At 36.1% G+C, this 20,542-nt stretch overlaps 1 protein-coding gene across 2 annotated transcripts in view; it reads left to right on the forward strand.

Moving 5' to 3' along the window:
- Positions 1 to 20,542, forward strand: part of CTNNA3 (catenin alpha 3) — a 540,343-nt gene that overhangs the window by 364,492 nt on the left and 155,309 nt on the right. For both annotated transcript variants that reach the window (XM_059820900.1, XM_059820901.1), the window contains exon 11: positions 12,283 to 12,439. In XM_059820900.1, the coding sequence (XP_059676883.1) occupies positions 12,283 to 12,439 (157 nt within the window). The remainder of the gene's footprint in view (positions 1 to 12,282; positions 12,440 to 20,542) is intronic.

The raw sequence follows: 20,542 nt of genomic DNA on the forward strand, positions 1-20,542 counted from the left end.
AGCACCAGTGTTAGGCTATGTTGGGAGTGAAGCTTTTGAGTGAAGTTACACAAACTGTTTTAATAAAGTACAAAAACTTTTTCCCAATGTAATAACATATTTCTGTGTGTCGCTAGCAACCGCTGCCCAGACATCAGGAGATAAAGATATGTGGGATTGTATTTAATTTCTCGCCTGGAGTATCAGATCAGTAACATTCATAGTATTTTTGGCTTACCCCCTAACCCACAATTCTGTTTGTTCTTGAGGGATTGCTTTACCTATGTGCTCACAATTTATTTGCAAGATTCTTGGCCAATAGCTTGTAATAACAATGTAGCAATGAAATCTGCCCTTCATGGTTGGTATCAAGGCCTTTGCTAGATTTGAACAGTGGGTTAATATATAGCAACTATGTTCAGTGACCTTCTCTCAAAGCTTAGGTAAAGGTACCTAATAATCTCAGAATAAGTAAATCTGTATTTAACTTCTAAAACATATTACCAAACATAGTTGACTATGTCACTACCAAACTGAGTGCCTCCAGTGCAATCCCTTCTTCCTGCTTTAAATGATTGGAAAGGAGGAAGAAACAGAATCATGCAGTATGTTATTTAGATGCTAGTTCTGCCAAAATAGAGAGAGATTGCAAATAGGACTTTGAAATTTTACGTTGGATCATAATTTGTCATAAGAATTTTAACCATTGCATTTAGTATTTTAGGGATTGCTGTGTTCTTATTACTGCATCATTATTTCTTGCTGGAATTTTTGAGTCTCTGAAGCAATAGGTGTCTTAATCTTTTCTGAATATAATGTAAAATCTTATGGTCATGTGTTTATCCCATCATACCGCCTGTACATCTATCTCCTCATAACTATCAGTACTTGATAACGCTGCTGAGAGAAGTTTTTCAGGATGTTGTGAGAGAGAGCAGCGTGCTGTGGGGTGGAACGTCTCCTCTTTTCTGAAGAGGAGGGAAGTACAGTGGAAGTACAGTCTTGCTTTGTCACTGATGTGTTGCTTTTGATACAATGATTAAACGATCTTCCCTAACTTTGCATCTCCTTTTAGCTATTTTCAATGGGGATAGATTTCACCTTTTAAATTCAATGAACAATTAAAGTTGATTTTATTAATAAATACAGCAGGTAATTTATTTACTCTTGGAATGCACTTATACCTTGGGTAGAATTTATCTATTGTCTAGAGCTGTGTTATCAACATGATCTCAATTTTAGGTAATTATATTGACTGAAATACATTTTATGATTAAATATTTTGTATACAAGATACTCAGCTTTCAAAGCTTTTAAATTGTTAGGGGTTTTTCGTATCTTTGTTATTTTAATGGCTTTTCATGGCAGATGCCAAAGCAACAGTGTCATATATCCCTGACCCTTTTATCATTACAGTGGGGGTTTTTTTGCTTGCAAGTTTGTTTTTTGGGTTTGTAGTAAATAGGGATGCCTTCTTACAGAGCTTGGGGATGCCTTGGTATTTAAGCTACCCCACTGCATTGTTTGAGAGAAATACAAGGCACAGCTTGACAGAAATAAAGTTCTGCACAATTTTCTGTTAAAAGAACAAAAATACCAGACTGCCAACATGTTTCTGTGGTTTTTTTAGTAGTAATCTTTGTGTCAGGAAATACTGTTTCATGATGTTGCTGCATTATCTATTGATAATTATCTGTTTAAATTTTTATTACCTGTCTTAGAGTATCCCTGAAAAGTGAGTCGCTTTTGCGCCAGAAGGAGTCAATGTTAGTAACCGAGTATGTATCATATAACTACCCTGTAACTGTGCATTACAGAATAGAATTGCAGAATAATTCAGGTTGTAAGGGACCTTAGGCTGTCTATAGCCCAGCCTTTGCTTCCATCAAGTTCAGTGCTGAATTTCAAACGGGCTTAAATACACTCTCTACTTCCTCACGTGAAATCATACACAGTTACACTTAGACTGCAGTTACATGTAGACTTCGAAGGTATTACTGATCTCCCAGATGAATGAAATGGTTTGAGAATATTTATTCCCAAATAGAGCTATATGGGTTCCTGTTTTGATTAGATTGCTAAACCATGTTATCCTGGGGTGAGCTCTTTCAGCTTCACTGTATTAGCTTACACTAGGGCACAACTGACCCTTCTTTTCTTGGAGGTAAATTTCTCTAGCATATTTAAGAAATATTTGACTGAATTTGGCTCTGCTGTTGCTGTGTCAAGTTGACAGATCTGCCCACTTAATTTTGTTAGAAAGTCATCTGCTGGAGGTGCAGGTGAACGTAAAACTGGGCGGCCAGCTCCTGTTCAACTGCAAAAAAAAGATAATCACCAAACAAAATCCAAGCAATTAATTAAGACTTTTTCTTGATTTGGTTAGAGAGACTAACAGTTTTCAGTACTCACCATATCCTTGTATTTTATTTCTAAGAAATCTCTAGTTTTCTTCTGCTGTAGTCACTGGCATATCAGACCATTGCCTTTGCTTCTTTCCTCGTTTTATTTAGTTCAAACACTCCTGTTATGTTACTCCAACCCTGCTATGCACGTCTTACTCTTCTGTTGTCTCCTTTTGCCTGACCTTAAGCTGGATGGTTCACCTTAAGGCACCATCTTACTGAACATTGCTTCCCTCCCTTGTGTGACAGGATAGATGTCTGTTCGCCTCCAATTTGTTATTTCAAAAATAAAGGGGTAACTGTCCCATAGCCTAAGGTTACCCCATGAATGCTGTACAAGTGTGGGTTTCTGTTGGCTTTTTTTTTTCTCTCCCCATTTTAACCCATTATGCACAGGAGTAGCTCCATGAAAGCTCCATCTACTGTGCATGCCTCAAATCTCATTTTAGCTGATCTGTATTTTTGTGTAGTCATCAGCTGTTCAGAAGCTAGTTAGTGGAAGGTATGTAGGAGTATCTTATTACTGTCATCGTTTCTCCCTGTCCTCAAGTTTCCCTCACCTTGTGTAATCTTCTGTTATTGTTCTGTTAACTTCTTGAGACTGGCTTTCATTTAATGGAGTGTGTAGAGTATGGTTTATCCTGTACTGGATGAAGACATAGGTATGTTAGTGCAGTACAAGTAGTAATAAGAAATGCTGTCCTCAGCTAACTTGTGCTCAGAAGTGCAAGGAGATACTTGAAAACTATTAATTCAGCTCCTGGCGATATGCCCAAGCAGTAGAGCAGGAGGAATAACAACTTTCTGGTAATGTTAACCTGAGCTGTGAGATTTGTAGTGCAGAAATACAACATTTGGGACATTTGGGGAAAAAGTAATGATAGGTAATGATGGAATTAGAACAGCCTAAATATGCTGTAATAAGGTAAGAGTAAAGCTATACTTAATTGGCCAGCAACCAATTATAACCCTGTTTTTAGATCAGGAAGCAGTGATGAAACAGTGACTTCAGATTAGTTTTGCTCTCATTGTTTCTTGAGGTCAATTCAGATGATGATAAATTTGCGCCATAAATGATAATTGGAGTGAGGTAGAAAAGCTAAGCTCCATGTAGCCTAAGAAATTGGCTAAAACTTTTTCAGCTTGATCTGCTGTTGGTAAGAATGTGAGCACCCTGGGTTTTTTCTTTTTTGATTCTTCTTCTTTTTATAGGAAAAGAGGGTTTAAAACTCCATCTTACTTGTGTGATAATATATCTCTTCAAGTTTCTTAGACCATATTGAGAATACCCCAGTCTAAATCATACATGTTGGGGATTCTCGTTTTTTTGAATGTGAGTGTCAGTGGTGGCTTCACTTTTTTTTTTAATTTCTAGTTCTATTTTGTTCTGAATATCAAAATATTAATGATGTTCAAGTATTCTGAAGGATTTTAAACACATACATGATAGCATTTCTTAATAAAAAACAGATAAAGCTTCTTGCCAAGTTTGATTTTTCTAAAATCAAGTAAAAAAAAAAAATCAGATAATACGATTCAAAAAAAAGACGACTGATCTTAATGAACAGCATTGTATTGCACTGTTTGGATGAGCAAAAGTGGCAGTTGCCTCTTGCTTGCTGTTTTTGTTCCTATTGGATCTGAGGTGGATAGGCTTCTACAACACAAACACCAGAATGGTGAATGCCCCCCTTTTTCAGTCATACTGGAAATGTCCAGTAAAGACTCTTAACGACTACAGGTCTGGAACTACTTACAAGTCTATACAAAGGAGCTTTTCATGGTTGCTGCTCCTAATTTAATGAATCTTGGCTATCAGGGCAGCTCCAGATAGACCAAAGCGAATAGTATACCTGTGCTTAGGCAAGCTTTAGCAGCCTTGCTTAAACCTTAGGTCTGTTACCTTGACATGGTTCCCAGACAAAACGAAGACACGTCGTCTATGCCCTGCTCTGCAACTTCGCTGTGACAGGATTTTAATTTCATTAGTATCAATCTGAATTGTTTTATGGAGTGTAGGTATCATCACACTTGTGGAAGCCACGTTTACTCAAAGTAGAATTAAGTATTAATAGGATATTGAGCATTAGAACAATTTGCCTTGGGAACCGTAAGGAACATTGTAATCTGAGATATTTAATTCAGGATTAACGGCCTTTATGTAAAATGTAACTGATTTAACCTCTAGCTGTAAACTTCCTGAGGGAAGCCTGAGGTAAATTCTAGGGTTAGTGTTACCTATTTGGTCAGACTAGATAATTTGCAGATCTTGTGTAACCTTAGAGTCCATCAGTCTGTGTGTCAGTGCAATCTCTGTACTGTTAGATGAGGATGCCTGCCTGCCTGCCTGTACTGTAGTTTTTGCATTTAGTGAAGGTTTCGGGACTTGATTTCCAGCGATATCTGGAGTCATCTGGATTTCTAAATTCACCCATTTAGTAAAGTTGACTACATTTTGTAACAGTTTTGGTGATCTTCCCAAGCAGTTTACCTCTTTACTGCATTTGGGAAGATAAATACTTTATGGTTCTTCTGATACTGAAACAGTTTTTTACATAGTCTCATTGTTATTTTTGGCAGAGCCAATCTTCTGGCAAATCTACCACAACAAAGAAGAAAATACAGGAAGAAAAAGACTTCATTATATTCAACCAGATAATGTCTTATTGGAGGCTTGAACAGGAAAGTTAGAAATTACTTGTGTAGTGTTTCAGTCTTGATGGACACATTTTAAAACCTAAACTGTTTAGTTAGTGTGGTGAATGGAAACAGGACCAATCTAATCTAAGAATTGTTGAGGTGAAATTTTGAGCCTGTAGCTCAGAGAACTGATCCTGTGAAATTGGATCAAGTGTGACAGGAATTAAAATGGTGACGTTTCAACTCCTGCAAATTTCTTACCTCTAAGAGAGTATTGGGGGAGCTGCTGTAGAGCCAAACAGAAATGGGCTTTTATGTGTTACACTGTATGTGGAAAGTTCTTATATCTTTGGTATTGATGTTGAAATAAAGAAAACAGAGGTTATTACTCGTATGGAATTTTGGAACATCCAAATGTGATCAGATGTACAGATCCTGTTTTGGTTTAACAAGCTTGGAGGGTATTTAATTGAGTGCTGGTACTTGGCCACACTTTTCTCCATCTTTGTAGCCCATCTCCTGGACCCTTTGGGCAGCAGAGACTGTGGTATAGCCAGTGCTGTCAAAGCTTTATTGCTAGCTAATGTCGTAGACTACTAGGTCTACTCCAGGTGTGTGGAGGATGGAACCTAATAGTTGCAAATCGTGCAGAAGTCTGTGTGCTGCAAAGCCTAGCTTGGTGAGGACTCCTGTGCATGTTTCTCACTGGCAGTGTGAGAGAAAGCACCCCAGTTACACGCTTTCTGAAAGCTGTTTGCCAAGTTGGCGCATCTCACAGTATGGTTTAGGAAGCAGTTCTGATACCAGAGCAACAAAGGTAGAACAGATCTGTTCCTTCTGTGTTAGCTGAGTACTATTTCTTCCTGCCTGCTGCAGATCTATGCAGTCCGCATCCCGGAAACAAAATTTGGGGTGGATCTCCACCTGGCAGAAGCTCAAAATCTTTATTGTAAAATCCGTGACGTGTACAGGGATTGGCAGTCAATTGTTTTTTGGGTATGTTTTGCATCTTAAAAAAAGTTAACAATTCTGTAGAAATATGTGCTGGCTGCTTGAAACATACTTTCCAAAAAGTACTCAATTTTGAGGCTTAACTAGTAATGGCAAGTATTTCTTTACTTTATAACATTTTCAAATGTTCACACTTAGTATTGAAAAAAACATTAATTGCAAATTAATCATCCCAACTCTTTTAAAAATGTCCCACAGTATGTAGATGATGCCTGTTTGATGCCAGCCTTGATACCTTTTCTTTCTGGCAGTATTAGAACTTCTGCTCTTCTCCTGTACTATAACAAAATACTATTATCAAGTCAGGAAACCATTTCATTTTAGCTCTATTTTGATGTCATATTGATGTCATGTGTAGTCCGCTTTCCCTCTTTCTTCCACCAATACAAGATCAACTCTTCCATGGTTTAGAGATTTAAAATATTCCTGGCAGATGTTTTAACTACCTGCTCGTAAGTACCTCCAGTGATGGAGAGTTCAGTGTCTATTCAGACAGTCTAGTTTTGTGCGTATTAACTGTCCCTTCAGTTAGGTATTGTATTTAAGAAACAAAACCTAGCAAGTAATAAAAAAACAACACAAAACCCAAAACAACCTTTTCTCTTGTTACAGTTCTGTCCAGTACTTCCTGACCTATTCCTGGTGGCAGAGATTGCAGTTTTATTTCTCCTACTTAACAGCTACCTTTTATGAATTTGAAAATTGTCATATATCCCCTCACTTGTATACTACAGTTTGTATATGCTACCAGTATTGCTAGTCCTTTCTATCAGTCTTTCCTATAACAAATAATAGGTAATAGGCTGACCAAAATGGTGAAGGTTGCATTCTCATTGCTAATGTACGAGCATATACTGGCCTATTAAGGTATCTTGCAAAGTCTTTTTGTGGCTTTTTTCAGGACCAATGTGCAATCTGAACTGTTTCTTCATTTTTTAGAAAGTGGAAGATAATTTGGAATATCTTTTATTGGGGATGTTGGTTTTATTCTTCTCTTCTGCATCTTGTCCTCTGCTTTTTAATTCTCTCACATTTATTTGTGTACACAGACATTGTCCTGTTGTTGTTACATTGTACGTTTTCTGGGTGTAATTTTGGAATAGTTATAAGCACCTAACATTAAGAATGTTGCTTGCTTTATAAATTCTTGTTCTGCATGTTTACTGAATTTTTTTCTTCTTTTTCTCGTGACGTATTGTGTTCTGGCTGATGAAAACAAAGCTTAAGGTAGAGTAGGATGAATTACATAAGTGTAAACGCTTATCAGTATCGCTTGTTCCTTTGAAAAACAAACAGTGAGTGTTGTCTCAAGGACAAAGGAAACAGAGTTTTCTACTAATTCGTAAAATGATTAATTCCAAAAATAGTTAAACTGTTAATATTATTTTAAAACAGTATATGGAAGTGCACTATTACTACACTGAATTTTCTGTTTGTGCATTCTACACTTCATATAGAAAGAGCATCACAGGCAGCACTGTCTCTCAACCACAGAGGTTTGGGCACTGAGCAGAAGTTTGGTAGGGTTGCTTTTGTTCCACAGACGCTTCTGTGAGGAGCTGAAGGATGCGATACACTGTCACCAGAAGTGGTACTCCTGAAGTACCAAGTGCATAATTGTTTTAAAAACGTGGTCTGTGTGCACGTCTTGAGTCACCATGTTTTCTTCCTCTTTTTCCATGTCTGGGAGTTAAAATTAGGCATTAATGAGAAGGCCTTGTGCCGCTAGTCTACGCCTGGCAGAAGAGTGTTTAGGAACGGAAAGCTCAGTCTGTTTTAAAGGGGATAAAGGAAATAGAAAGGGTATTAGTGCAGGCCCTTTCCTACTTGTCTGTTCATTTGTGCATGTGTGGGATTTTTTATTCGTTTTACCAAGTCACTTGGAATAGCCACAGTCTGCAGGTCCTTACAGGTTAGAAACAAAGTTGTCTTAGCAAATAAAAACTTCTCGTTTATCCTATTGCTGAAGCACCTTCAATCCAACAGAAACCTTAAACAGTGGACTCCATCACCACAGATCCTGAGAAATGTGGTAACAAAATTGAAAAGATGATCTGAAGTCTAGTTCATAAACTGCTTGTAGTTGCATCTTTTGAATTTTAAGAATTTATTTTAATAAACAAAGGAAGTAGTTTGTATTAGCAGTGAAATTGGAAGTCAGCTGGGACTGGCTTTAGCATAGTGTGTTATTGCCTACTTTGAAGTATTTATTCAAAGTGTGTGTTTACTGCCAAAGGTAGTACTACAACAGAGGAAAATGCTGAACACTTACCTTTATAACAATGTACCCTAAAAAGCTCTTGAATTCCCTGCTTTAACTCTTTGCAAAAAAAAAAAAATCTGTACTTGCAGAGCCTTCAGTAGAAGCAGTGTACGTAAATGGAAATTTAAACCTTCAGCAGCTTGAATGGTCTGTTGACTTATTTGAGAAGCCAGAAGCAATTGGCTATCCAAGCATAAATGTCTGCAGGAAGAGACCCTACGTTTCCAAAGTGGTGCTGCAAATGAATAGTGCATGTGGGAATCTAGGCAGAGGGTTCATTACGGTAGTTTGCTCATGCCTAGGAGATGGGCACCTTTGTTGGTGACTTTGAACAGGGCTTCAAGTCTGTGGTGACTCATGTTTAATGTCTACATTCTGATGAGGTATAAATGATCAACGTTTTCATCTATGTCAGTGTTGCTGTGCTATTACTATTTTTTCAGATGCTAGAAATGATGTGTGATTTTTAGCAGTGCTCCAAGCTGCACTCAACATTCATTTTGGGAGAGCTTCTCTTCTAATCTATGATTCTCTCCTGCATTTTATTGGAGGGTAGGATGTTATTTACAAACTAAAATATAAGGCACCTTCTGCACATTCAATATTTTAACTGTATATGCTTCCTGGCAATTGCATTTTAAAAAAACAATAAATGAGACTGGGATCGTGTTTTTCATGTAAGAGACATGAATGGTGTGCCTGCTTTTGGGGGTAGGATCAGACACCATCAAGACAGATCTGCTAGGTGATACATCTGATAAATGCTTTTGCTGCAGATTTTGTAGATCTGGAGTATGATTAAAATAAAATTGTATAACACGTAATGAAGGGGCTATATTGAAAGGATGTCTGAAAACTATGGGGAAAACTGTGTTTAGCACAAACCAAATTATAATCAGAAAAGAAAAAAGGGTACTCAGTTCTAAGTCCTTAGTGGGCCTGGCTAGTGGTCCTGTCACCCACTTGTAACATCTGCTATTTTAAAAGTCAGTGGTTTTGTTTTAAGGATACTGCATGAAATCAGACTTCTTTTAAGGGAGCCTTTAGACTTCATTATGTGTGTGCTGTATGGCTTGTGAGCTGTACTTCTTTTAAAAAATTGTTTCATAGGTAAACTGCTGAAACCATAGCTGGCAGTGGTGGATTTTGAGGTGCTTTTGATTTTTTTTTTTTTATTTTTTTATTTTAAAGAGTATTCCATATTATCTGAGGGGCAGATCAAGTGGTGGTGGTGTTATTATTATCAGATAATTTTTAAAACAACAAGCTGTCCATTTTTTTAAAAAAAAAAGACTGAGACTCAGGACTTTGTAATTGCTCAACTGTTCAGCACTTTTTTCCTATAGCATGCACTTTTTGCCTTTAATCAGAATTAACTTGATTCTTCACCTTGGTTCTTTACTAAAATTTTAAAATCTTTTCTAAATATGGGTAGTTCGATAACACGTTCTTTAAGGTAGCTGCATGGTGCTGTGCGGTATATATGAAGGCAGAATTTATTGTCAAAAAGCTGAGAGTCTAATGAATTAAATAATTTGAGTATTAGTAATCTGGAAAATCGGAGAATGACACCTTCAGCTTTACTCAGTGTATTTTGTGGTTTTCTGCGTAACTTTGAACATGTTTTGCCAAAATAGGAAGGTTCTGCAGTGTATATCGCCACTAATTCAGTAGTAATCAGGGCTCCTGATTGGTTACATTTAGACAATAATTAACAGTGTTTAAATATATTTATGATGTCATTATTTAAAATTAAGTAACACCTTTATGGTAACTCCACTCCTGTTTTATGAAAATACATAGTAAATCATTCTGGTATGCTGGTGTAATACTGCATGTTGGTACTATTTTATGCAACAGATGATGTGTTAATAATGTTGTCTTCCTCAGTTCAGCAATTAGTGTGCTTGATATTTTAATCTTAGGCAAATTACTTTTTTCATGTGTTAGAGAATTTAAGGTAAATGGAGAGCTTTTTGCCTGCAGAAAGTTGAACTAGTGTTTATTTTGTTGATTTGGGGTTTTTTGTTGTGTTCTTTTTTAATTTTTTCCGTTCCTGCAATTTAAAGTTTCTTCTTTGCTTTTCATGATGCACATAGAGTAGTTAGATTATTTAATCTCTGCATCTACTCTCTTTTTCTTCAGGCTCTCTCCTTCTCTAGACTGACTTCATTTTTTTTTTTTTTTCATTTTTTTTCTCACAGTTTTATGGGTTTTAGATCTATGATGATGATATTGATGCTGTTCTGTCTTCAGTGGGAGAGAAACTCTTTGTGACTTTCTAGAAGTATGATGCCCCAAAATGGACAGGGTATTTAAAAAATTTAATAATGCAAAAGTAAAGCAAAATATTTGCCTCATGTTTTTTCAGGTATTTCTTGTGGTTTTACTTCTCAGATTGTTGGTTTCTGTGACAGTACCTTACTTTTTTTTGCAACCACTTGGCATGGTGGACTTGCGTTTATTGACTGATGCACTCTAAATGCAGATGCATTTTTGCTGCTACCTCTCCAGTTGGTTCCAATTCTAAATTTTTTTTGCTTAGTGGGATTTTTTTTTTCTTCTTGGAGAGTAGGATGCTTTTATATTTGTACTTATGGGTCAGAATTCTATTTTTTTAACTTGTGAAGTTGGTGAAGAAATCTCATCCTTCTCTTCATTGTAGTTGCATACTCTCCTCCTTCTCCAACTCCCTGGTAAAGTAATAAGCACATGGTCTATTCTTCCTTATCAAAATCATTAGTAAAAAGACTCAATCCCAGCAGTATTCTTGTGAAATCCAAATTGTGTGTGTTCCTTCATTATGAGATGTTAAATACTAGAAAGTTTATAGTTATTTAGATTTCACCAGCTGTGTAAGTTCATGTGATATGTAAAAATACCAACCATCCAAAACTGCTTACAAATTTAGCTTATGATCCAGAACAGGGTCAAGAGGATTGATACTATTGTGAAGACACATCAGATGGGCTTAGGATGAGGAATTTCCTAGTTCTTACTCTTCAGTGCAATGACTTGATTAACAGTGGCATGATACACAAGAATGTTTCATGAATGTATACTGTCAGCACTGGGGATTAGTGTGGTATATTACTTTTATTCTTCCCGTTTTTTGCTTTACATGGTGTTTTGTCTTCTTAAAACCATTCTTCCCTTGATAAATAAGCAATATTGGGAAGGTTAAAAAAGATTACTGTAACGTTAATGTTCAGCTTCTACCTGGGATATGTATTAGTTTAATTTTAGTAACATTTATAGATATCAACAACAAGCCATATTAGGAAAAAAACCCTCTAGCTCATTAACTGATTGAAGAGGTAGAAGTATAGAAGTAAACACTTTAGGATCCAGTATTTCCATCTTCAATTAGTCTTTCCTGGGAGAGGTGGAATCTACCCTCTTCATGTGAACCTAGTTACTATTTTTAGGCCTAACTGATTCAGAAATACCAGTCTTCTGCTTTTATGTAGATGTAGTATGTGTTATGTCCCATACCACTGATCCTAAAAGAGGTATCTGTTGTCCTGGTAAAACCTTCCACTTTTATGTAACAGAGGCTGATAATATCTCTTTCAGTGAAGATACTCCATAATAAGCTCTGTCATAACAGTTGTTAAAGAGTTTAAACTCAAAACTGAAGTGATGTATGCCGTAACGATATGTGTGTGCCTTAAGTGTGTGTAAGTAAAAACTTCCTTGTGTTAATATGTTGCAAACTAGAATAGTACGAATTCCCCAACTAAAAATAAAATGTTGGGATTTTTACTATCCTGTTCCATTAGCTTCCTAATTTATGAAGCTAAAATGGAAGTCAGCCTAAGCAACATCTGACTGATATTCCTGCCGAGAACAGAAACAAAAGCTGAGCAATGCTTTTGCTTAGAGGACAGAAGTGCTGCTCTGTAATTTTAAGTAAAATACAAAATTTTGTTTCTGAAGACATAATTATTTAGATGTTGGGTTTTGTGTTTATTTTTGGTACAGGTTATTAATGCTGCTTTAGCTCTTGCTGCCAGACCAAAAAGTCAAGTTGTGAAAAACAACATGGAGATGTATAGGAGTACATGGGAGAATCACATCCATGTTCTTACTGAAGCTGTGGATGATATAACAAGTATTGATGATTTTCTTGCTGTATCAGGTATGGTAATTTTCAGAATTTGATTATTCTTTTACATGCTTTGAAAATTTTTCATAACATTGCAACAGGAAACCAATGGAGGATTAGATTGTGTAAGGTTTTGTGAAGCTGTTGCTTCTGTTTAAAATGTCCCTGCACAGTAGATGTTTCTACTCTGCACAATGTAGAGCTGGGTAGAAGTTACTTGAGCAAACTAGGTGCATGAAGCAGAACGGGTGTGTTACAGTGGGTACATTTACCCATCCTCACAGGTTCATTTAGCTCTAAGCTTCAAAATCCTGTCTGGAGCTGTGAGAAGTCTCCTTCTAGAAAAAGGAAGTGCATATAAGTGTGCATATACATAAACCAGGAGATTCTCACGATATCCTGTGTTCCAGTTACTGTGGAATGCAGTGTAGCATTTCCAGAATTTTCAGTTACAAATAATTGTCAAACAAAATGTACTTACAAATCTCTTCACTGAAGAGACCTTTGATAGCAGTAAATTGTATTTACTGAAGCAGTGAGTGTCTTCAACATCTAAACAGAAGATAGAAAACAGTTTTACTTCTTGTCGTTTAAAGATCCCAATTCTACATTTTTTACTTCTATTAAGTTAGTCTAACATGGACAGGAAGGAAAACTTGTCTCATCTTCATTAAATGTGATTTTTTTGTGTGTGTTTTGCTATGACCAGTGGGCTCCTGCACTTGTCCATTTTTCTCTGGGCATGTCCATTGGGCTCAGTTCCATTTGTTAGGATTATTTGGTTTATGCAGCAATATAGAACATGAATAGTTCTGCAGATGTCAGTAGTTTGAAACCATTGTAAGTGAAGTCAGAACTAAGTCCGTTTTCCCAAATTGTTCTTTGGTCATTAAACACGAGGTTGGACTCTTGTTTAAAAAGGGGACTTGGCTTGGATATTCATTGCTCTAAAGCTTACTTGTATATCTTCAAAAATACCACCTTTGCTATGGTAACTGGAAGCTGCTGGACTGGCGTCCCCATAACTGAGGGGTGTTTTTTTCTTGTGATTGGGATGTGGCTATTACAAAAACTGTAAGTAGAGATGGCTGTTCAGGCCCTTTCTGGGTCTGCTGATGCTGGATACAGACTTTTCCTCAGAGCATGAAAAGTCTCCTTGCTTTACAGTGGTCAGTTGGTATGCCTAGTAAGTGGTTTAGGTCTGAACGTGGAGGAATTTACCACAAATAGTGCGAGTTGGTTATTCATTGAGCTACTCTCCTGTGTGTATCTCGGCATCTTAGTACAGAAAAACACAACCAGAAGATTTTTTTTTCCCCTGTGTAAGTTAGGCTTTAATGGAAGCTGATCATGAACCTTCCTATTGCTCATGGGGTCTGGGAGGTTGCAAATCTTTCCCATTGGAGCGAAACTGAAATTTCTGCAGGTATTGCTAGAGCTGTTAACAAAGGGAAGAAACAAGTTAATTCCTTATGAATTAAATACATTAACCTCTTTAACCTACTATGAAATCTCCCGAGTTTTAAAATTCTTCTTTGAAATTCATTGAGCTAATTTTTTTTTCAGCTACACAACTGTGATTCATTTAAATAGTACATTTCAGATATTTTTTCAAAATTTCATTGTCTTGAAGAATAAAGTTAGATATTCCAATAATAATTGGGGGAAAAAAAATAATCTGTCATTGGGCAGCTGCTCTTCTCAGAGGAAACTCCTGGTTTTTGATGTATTTTATATTCTTTGATTGAGCACAGCTGAATGATTGATAATATTTCACAGTAAGTAAAAGCAGAAACGTTAACTTAAGTAGCAGTGATATGTAGGCCTACATATCGTGAAGTCCAAAAAGGTAAACGTTCATATATTTGCTCTAACCCATGCGCTTTTTTAAAATTTTTTTTATTAATTAGGTCATGTACAAAGAAGTAATTACTAAGACTAATCATACGAAACGGTGCAAGCCACTCTGGGTCTGCTCCTCAGTTTATTAGCACCATTACCGTGTTCTGAGGGAGTAAAACATTCATATATTGCTCTGTCTAAATAGAAAAGTTAAATGCATAATAGAAGATGGTATTTAAATTTTTTTGAAATTACTTGGTAATGACGAAAGATAATGTATGTTGTGTCATGTTTGAGATGAAAGGAATATGAGAATAGATTAATAATGGATCTGTGTTTTCTACAGAAAGTAGTATTCCCCAGCATGCCAACATGGGCATGTTGGGGGAAAAATGTTTTTTAAATAACATACTTCATTCAGAATTGATATCGTGCTGTCTCAGAGTGTCAGATACTCAATTTGAGTTGAATGCCTGAGTTTGCAGCCCTCACTGCATCTTCTAGGTTGGTGAAGGAAGTGGTGAAGGAAGTGATTAGTCCTGTAGTGTTAAAATCATATTCGAAAATATAATTCACTTTTTTGTAAATACAGTAAACACACCTTCCCTAGTAATTCCAGTGATTCAGAATTCTAAATCATACAACAGAATTGCCTATTTAAAAATGTATTTTAAATTGCATCTCTGATTGATTGATAGGTCAGATTTTTCTACCAGTCACAAAATGTATTTCCCAAACCTGTTAAGAGTTGGGAATATCTGTTTTGTGGTTCACATTATGTATCTCCTTTTCACACAGCGTCACCTGACCCTTGGATGGCAAGTCATTCTATAAAATGATGTTATTAATCTGAGTTATTCTGGCTTACTGATGATTTGGAGGGTAAATTCAGTACTTTTGGCTGCATTTTTGCTATAGACATTTTTAAGGTACAGTGCAACTCCCATTAATGTCATCGCAAAAGTTTTGCACAGAGCTTAGGTGCAAGTGGATTAGTCCCTATGTTTCTTGAATCCAGGATGTTATGTTTCTGTCCTTAAAATAAGCTAAATAAGGGAGCTATAGCTGACAAGACAGGAAGGAACTGAGCTCCCCGTGAAAGTATCTCCTTGTGACTCTTTGCAAGCCACTTGTGAGGTTGCTGAAACAAAACGTGCAGGAAAATTGTGTCTCTCCTGTTGTGATACACGTACTTCTCTGATGTAGCACTGGGGGAAGGAGAATTCTATGGCAGATCAGAAAGGGTTAATTGTGAGCATTTGAAAGGTTGAGGTTTGTTGTTTTCTGTTTTGGTTTTTTAAAAGGGCTAATACGACATTTTTTGTATGTGCAAATAATGCTGTTCTTATTTTTCGAAGTACATTGGTCTCTCCTTTTCAGATTCATCTATCCTTATTAAATTGGATGGTTTTTTGTTTCAGTTGTGTTTTATTCTTTCTATTTATTTGTATGTGATACTGTGTTCAAAGGAAAACTAGCACTGCAGAAGACAAAAAAGAGATGAAATCAGGTCTTTGTAAGTGAAAAAGAGGTCTGATTGCAAATAGCTGGTTTAAATCATGGTTTGTCCTTTATAAAGGAAAGCAAGAGTTAATGAATTGTATAAAAAAATGTCATTGCAATTATGAAATATTCTAAATGATGCTACCATTGTTCATAGATTTGTTGTACCTCCTAAGAACAGAGAATCAGTTTCAGCCTATCAGTTTTGGATAGTTAATTTATGCAAGGAAGAATGTGGATATTAATCTTCATAACCCACTGACATTAAAAAATACTGTCATTCATTTATCATGATGATGTGAAGTTTTTAGATTCATACAATTAAATAGAAATGTGGTATTGCATTTGATGCATGAATTTCCAGGACACTAGTTTTTATATGCTTGTAATTTTGTTTATGTTGGTAAATCTTAAGTTTTATCCTCAACTCTGCTCTTGTAAACTGACTCTTCAGTGTCTCTTTCCTGATACAGTTAGGCTGAAAACATAGTTTGTGATGTTAATTTTCTAATGATGATTCTTCTGTGTTATTTTAATACCCTTTATTCAAAATTACATGAAAAAAGCTTTTGCATATAGATGGAAAATCTGAAATGTGAGTATTTCCTTCCTTTGTATGTACATTTTCCTCTCTTGATGGTGGTGTGTAATTGCAATGACATGTTAATTGCAATTGTTAAGTATTTTTATATTATTGCATGTCAGAAAACCAGTAAGAGAAGAGTTAGATCTTTCAGTCCAAGAGTTAACTTCTACAAGGACTATATAGGCAAGAAAAGCATCAGAAGTGTGTTTATATATACAGAATTCTCAGGACCTGTGATTTTTCCTTTCTGTTGTCTTCTTGAAGAGCTTGAATTGCAGACCCCTGTTTGCTTTTCTGTCCTCTTCTCAATGTCCTTCCCCGAACTGTGATTATTTCATCTAATGAACCTTCTCTGCAGCCTTCCATACTGAGTTTTCATCTGTCATATTTCTAATATCACTATGCTTAAATCCATACAATATTAGCTCCTTTTGCCAAAATTGAAGCTCAGTGTTTTCATAAAAATATTTCCTTGTTCGTTCCTTTTCTCATCCCTCCTCGTGTATGAATAAATCCTCCACTTCTTCATGTACTGTATGCAAATAATGTAGACCCCTTCTTGTTACGTTCTCAGTGTAACGGTGTCTTCACTCTCTGCCCTTTCAAAAACCTCCTTAAAATACAGTTTGTCTAAAGTGCATTTTGACTCTTGTAATCTCATCAACACTTTAAACTGAATTATTTTTTTTTAAAGGTAAATGTGTTCCAAATAATGGTTAATAAGTCATTAGATTTTGAGGTGGTTTTGTCTGATGTCCAGTTTGTTGTTTCTCTGCCAGAAATTCTGTTACTTGCCATTTACCTAATGGAGTGATAGTGAGTGGAATGACTTACATGTTTGCTCAGGTACGGGTTTTGTGTAATTCCCCTGTGCAGTTTCCAATGCTACATTGATAGTGGTAAATGTGGATATCTGCAGATCAATCTGCAGTAGAATCTGGAGAAGATGCCATTTTTAGTATTGTGAACAGAAAAATACACTATAATGTATACAGGGGTGCCCCAGAATTCAACTCCTTACAGAAGTTGGACTGAAGTGTCTTGAAGATAGATAAAGACTTCTGAGACTGCTCAGGAAACTATGTGATAGGCCTAAAGATCATTCAAGCTGACTTCAGTAGGCAAAAGGGAGTAATGTTTTAGCTGAAGAATTGGCACAAATCAGTTACTGCTGGCAAGAGGGAGGAGAGTCATAGTTCACCTTCCTGTAATACTCTTGTTCTAGTGTCATGTACAGACTTTCAGAGGAGATTGAGGGGAATGTTGCATGGCTTTCCTTCTGAACAGAGTTGAGAAGAGCACATTCCAAATGTGGAGTGTGCAAGGAATTCTCTAAAAATCTGAAACTGTGCAGGCTAGAAATTTGTTTCCAGTCTCTTAATCCTTCCCTTGGAATCTAAGACTATATTAAGTCTTTCCAAGCATAGTGGGAAACAGTGAGATACCACAGTGTTAGAACGGAAGTTGCCTTTTAATGTAAACCTGTGCCGTCAGAAACTACTTTTAATTACTGGAAAGCAGCAAAAGAGAGGATGTTATCGTAAAGCTGTTGGAGAAGGCAGTTTTCCTGGGTGTAAATGGTCTTATGGCCCCCAACAACAAGAGCTAAGGTACCACGTTTTTTGCTGCTTTTGTTCGTAGCTTTTATCTGATTTCAAAATGTGAAGCTTCCTCAGTTTAATGCTAGCAAAAATAAATAGGAAAAAAGAAACTTACCGTATGTCTTTTTTTCCAAAGGCCCAGTTCTAAGGAAGTAATTTACTGACAACACAGAGGGAGCAAATACGCAGCTTCACTTCCTTCCTAACATTACAGCTTCAGATCTGAAGCCCCTGCTGCTACTGCAGTTTCTACAGTTGGAAGAGATCTTTAATAGTTGATTAGGAAACAGGGTGTCGGATGAACTTTATTAACACATAGTGTAGCATGTAGTCATCTACTGCAATAATAAAGAAAAAAAGTCTACTTGACGAATCCCTTCTCTCAGTTGCATCGCTGAAAGAAGAATGCAGTTGATCTGAGTCAGAGCAGCTGAGAGTAAATTCATGTAAATATATTTTCATAAGCTTTTAGGATTATAAAAAACATGACGAAGTTCAAAATAATACTAAAATATGGTATCTGTACCTTGAAAAGATATTTATTTTATTTAAAGATGATTTCATAGATATGGAAAAATAGCAATAGTACACTGCTTATAAAAACTGAGAGCAATTACTAAATTTCAAGGTCTTTTTTAAAAGATTTTTTTCATGTTTAATTTTTCAGTTGTATGCACATTCTTTGAGAAGTAGAAAGGGGAGCTCTGTGCCTTTTTAAAATCTAAAATACCACACTACTAAAATCAATCAGAAAAAGTGTATGTATGTACGTGTACGTACGTGTATATCCATATCTATGTTCCTATGTGTATACATACACACACAGTTACACATAACTATATATATTGGAGCTCTGTGAATTATTGCATGGCTTTTCTAAGCTGATGATACTGACTGGAGTTAGGACTTCATGGGTGGATGCCCTGTGGTAATGCAGTAGTTGTGTTGTGGTGAAGATTATAATTTATGTAAGTCAGAAAGCATACCCTTTCTTATACTAGAAAATGCTTTACATAAGCATTTCATTTGTAATTGTTTGCTTAAAATTATTTACTAAACTGAGCAACTGAAAGTTACAGGAGCACACCGTTAGTTCATACAAAAATAACTGCAATTAGCATTATTGTAAAGCTGTTTTTGTTTTCAAGTATTTCAGTACATTAAATAAGCATTTAAGTAGATGGAAGGCAAAAACTTTGTTATTTAGATAACAATGTATTTCAAAATATTTTGACTATATATTGATGTTTGAGAATTTGTTTCAGAAAAAGTAGGCTGCCTTCTTATTTAAGAATGTAGTCACCTGTTTTTACTGAAATGCATGTAATTTTGGAAGGTCTGAAATGCCCGTGTAATTATCCTTCTCCTTGTTGGGTTTCAGATTGGTATCGCAGGGGGCGGGGGCGGGGAAACAGTGCTGTGTTATTTCAGTGTGGTACTAAAACACAGTTGTTGAAAACTTTCAGAAGAGGTCCCTGGCAGAAACCTCTTGAATTGTTAGACTCATTGGTGATTGAATTTCCTAGCAGCTAAATGTCTGTTCAGGAATTTTCTTCTCTAAGTTGTTTTTTAAGCGCTGGTTTTGGGTTTTTCCATCCTTTGGAAGAGCTGTGTGAGATGGACTTCAGTGTCTCAACTCTATCTCTGCTTGCATTGTTTGTATTCCTTGTAGGCTTTCTGTTAATTTCTGTTGTATGATAGGTTGCAGAAGTTTCTTGATTTAAGTTTGGTACAGTTCTTTGCTCTCTCATTACCCTAGGCTCACGAGTACAATTGATTGCATTAAGCAGTTCTGTTAATCTTACCACAGTTCATCCTTAAGAGAAATTAAGTTGTGGAGTTACAGTCTTGCCCTGTAGTTCTCTCTGAACTAAAATCAAGCCAGTGTTTGTTATGAATCATAACCTCTGTTCTTACCATAAGCAGTTGTTAAATAGGAGAATTTTTTTGGAAAAAACCTGATGAGCATTTATTCTTCATTCAACAGCTGAATGCATTTCCTGTACTTAATTTAATCTCCCTATTTTTTCTTCTGTACTCAGTGGACAGAGATACGCTCATTTAGAGATACTTGGGAAGGCGTCACTTGTTCTTCTGGATGATTCAGTCTTTTTCTCTGGAATACAGAAAAAGCTTGTTGAGATTAGACTAACATAAAATTTTATCAATTCTCCCCTTGTTCTTCCAGTCTGCTGTATGTCCTGTTGGTAGCTAGGGTTCTAATAACTTTCAAAGTTTGTTTTTTCAAATCTGTACCAGATCCCTAGCATTATCCAGTTTCATACAATAAAAGCAGATCTTTCCTATACTTCTCCAAAATGACTTTGAATAAATTGTTGTGGGTTTTTGGTTTGGGTTTTGGTTTTTTTTGTTTTTTTTAGTTTTTTTTCCTAAATTATGTTATCCTTTTAGTTCCTCTGGCTTTTCACATCCCTAACGTGCAATTATATGCAACTAGATTTCCAGTTTTTGTAGTATTCGCTGAATATCACACATTCTTCCTTATCTTGGCATTATAGTAGTTACACCGCTGTTGAACCATTGTTCTTCATTATCCAGTGTCACATTCTGTATAAAGGTATTCTTAAGAAATAACTTTCTGTA

Source organism: Gavia stellata, chromosome 9, assembly GCF_030936135.1.
Source record: "Gavia stellata isolate bGavSte3 chromosome 9, bGavSte3.hap2, whole genome shotgun sequence".
NCBI classification, from domain to species: domain Eukaryota; kingdom Metazoa; phylum Chordata; class Aves; order Gaviiformes; family Gaviidae; genus Gavia; species Gavia stellata.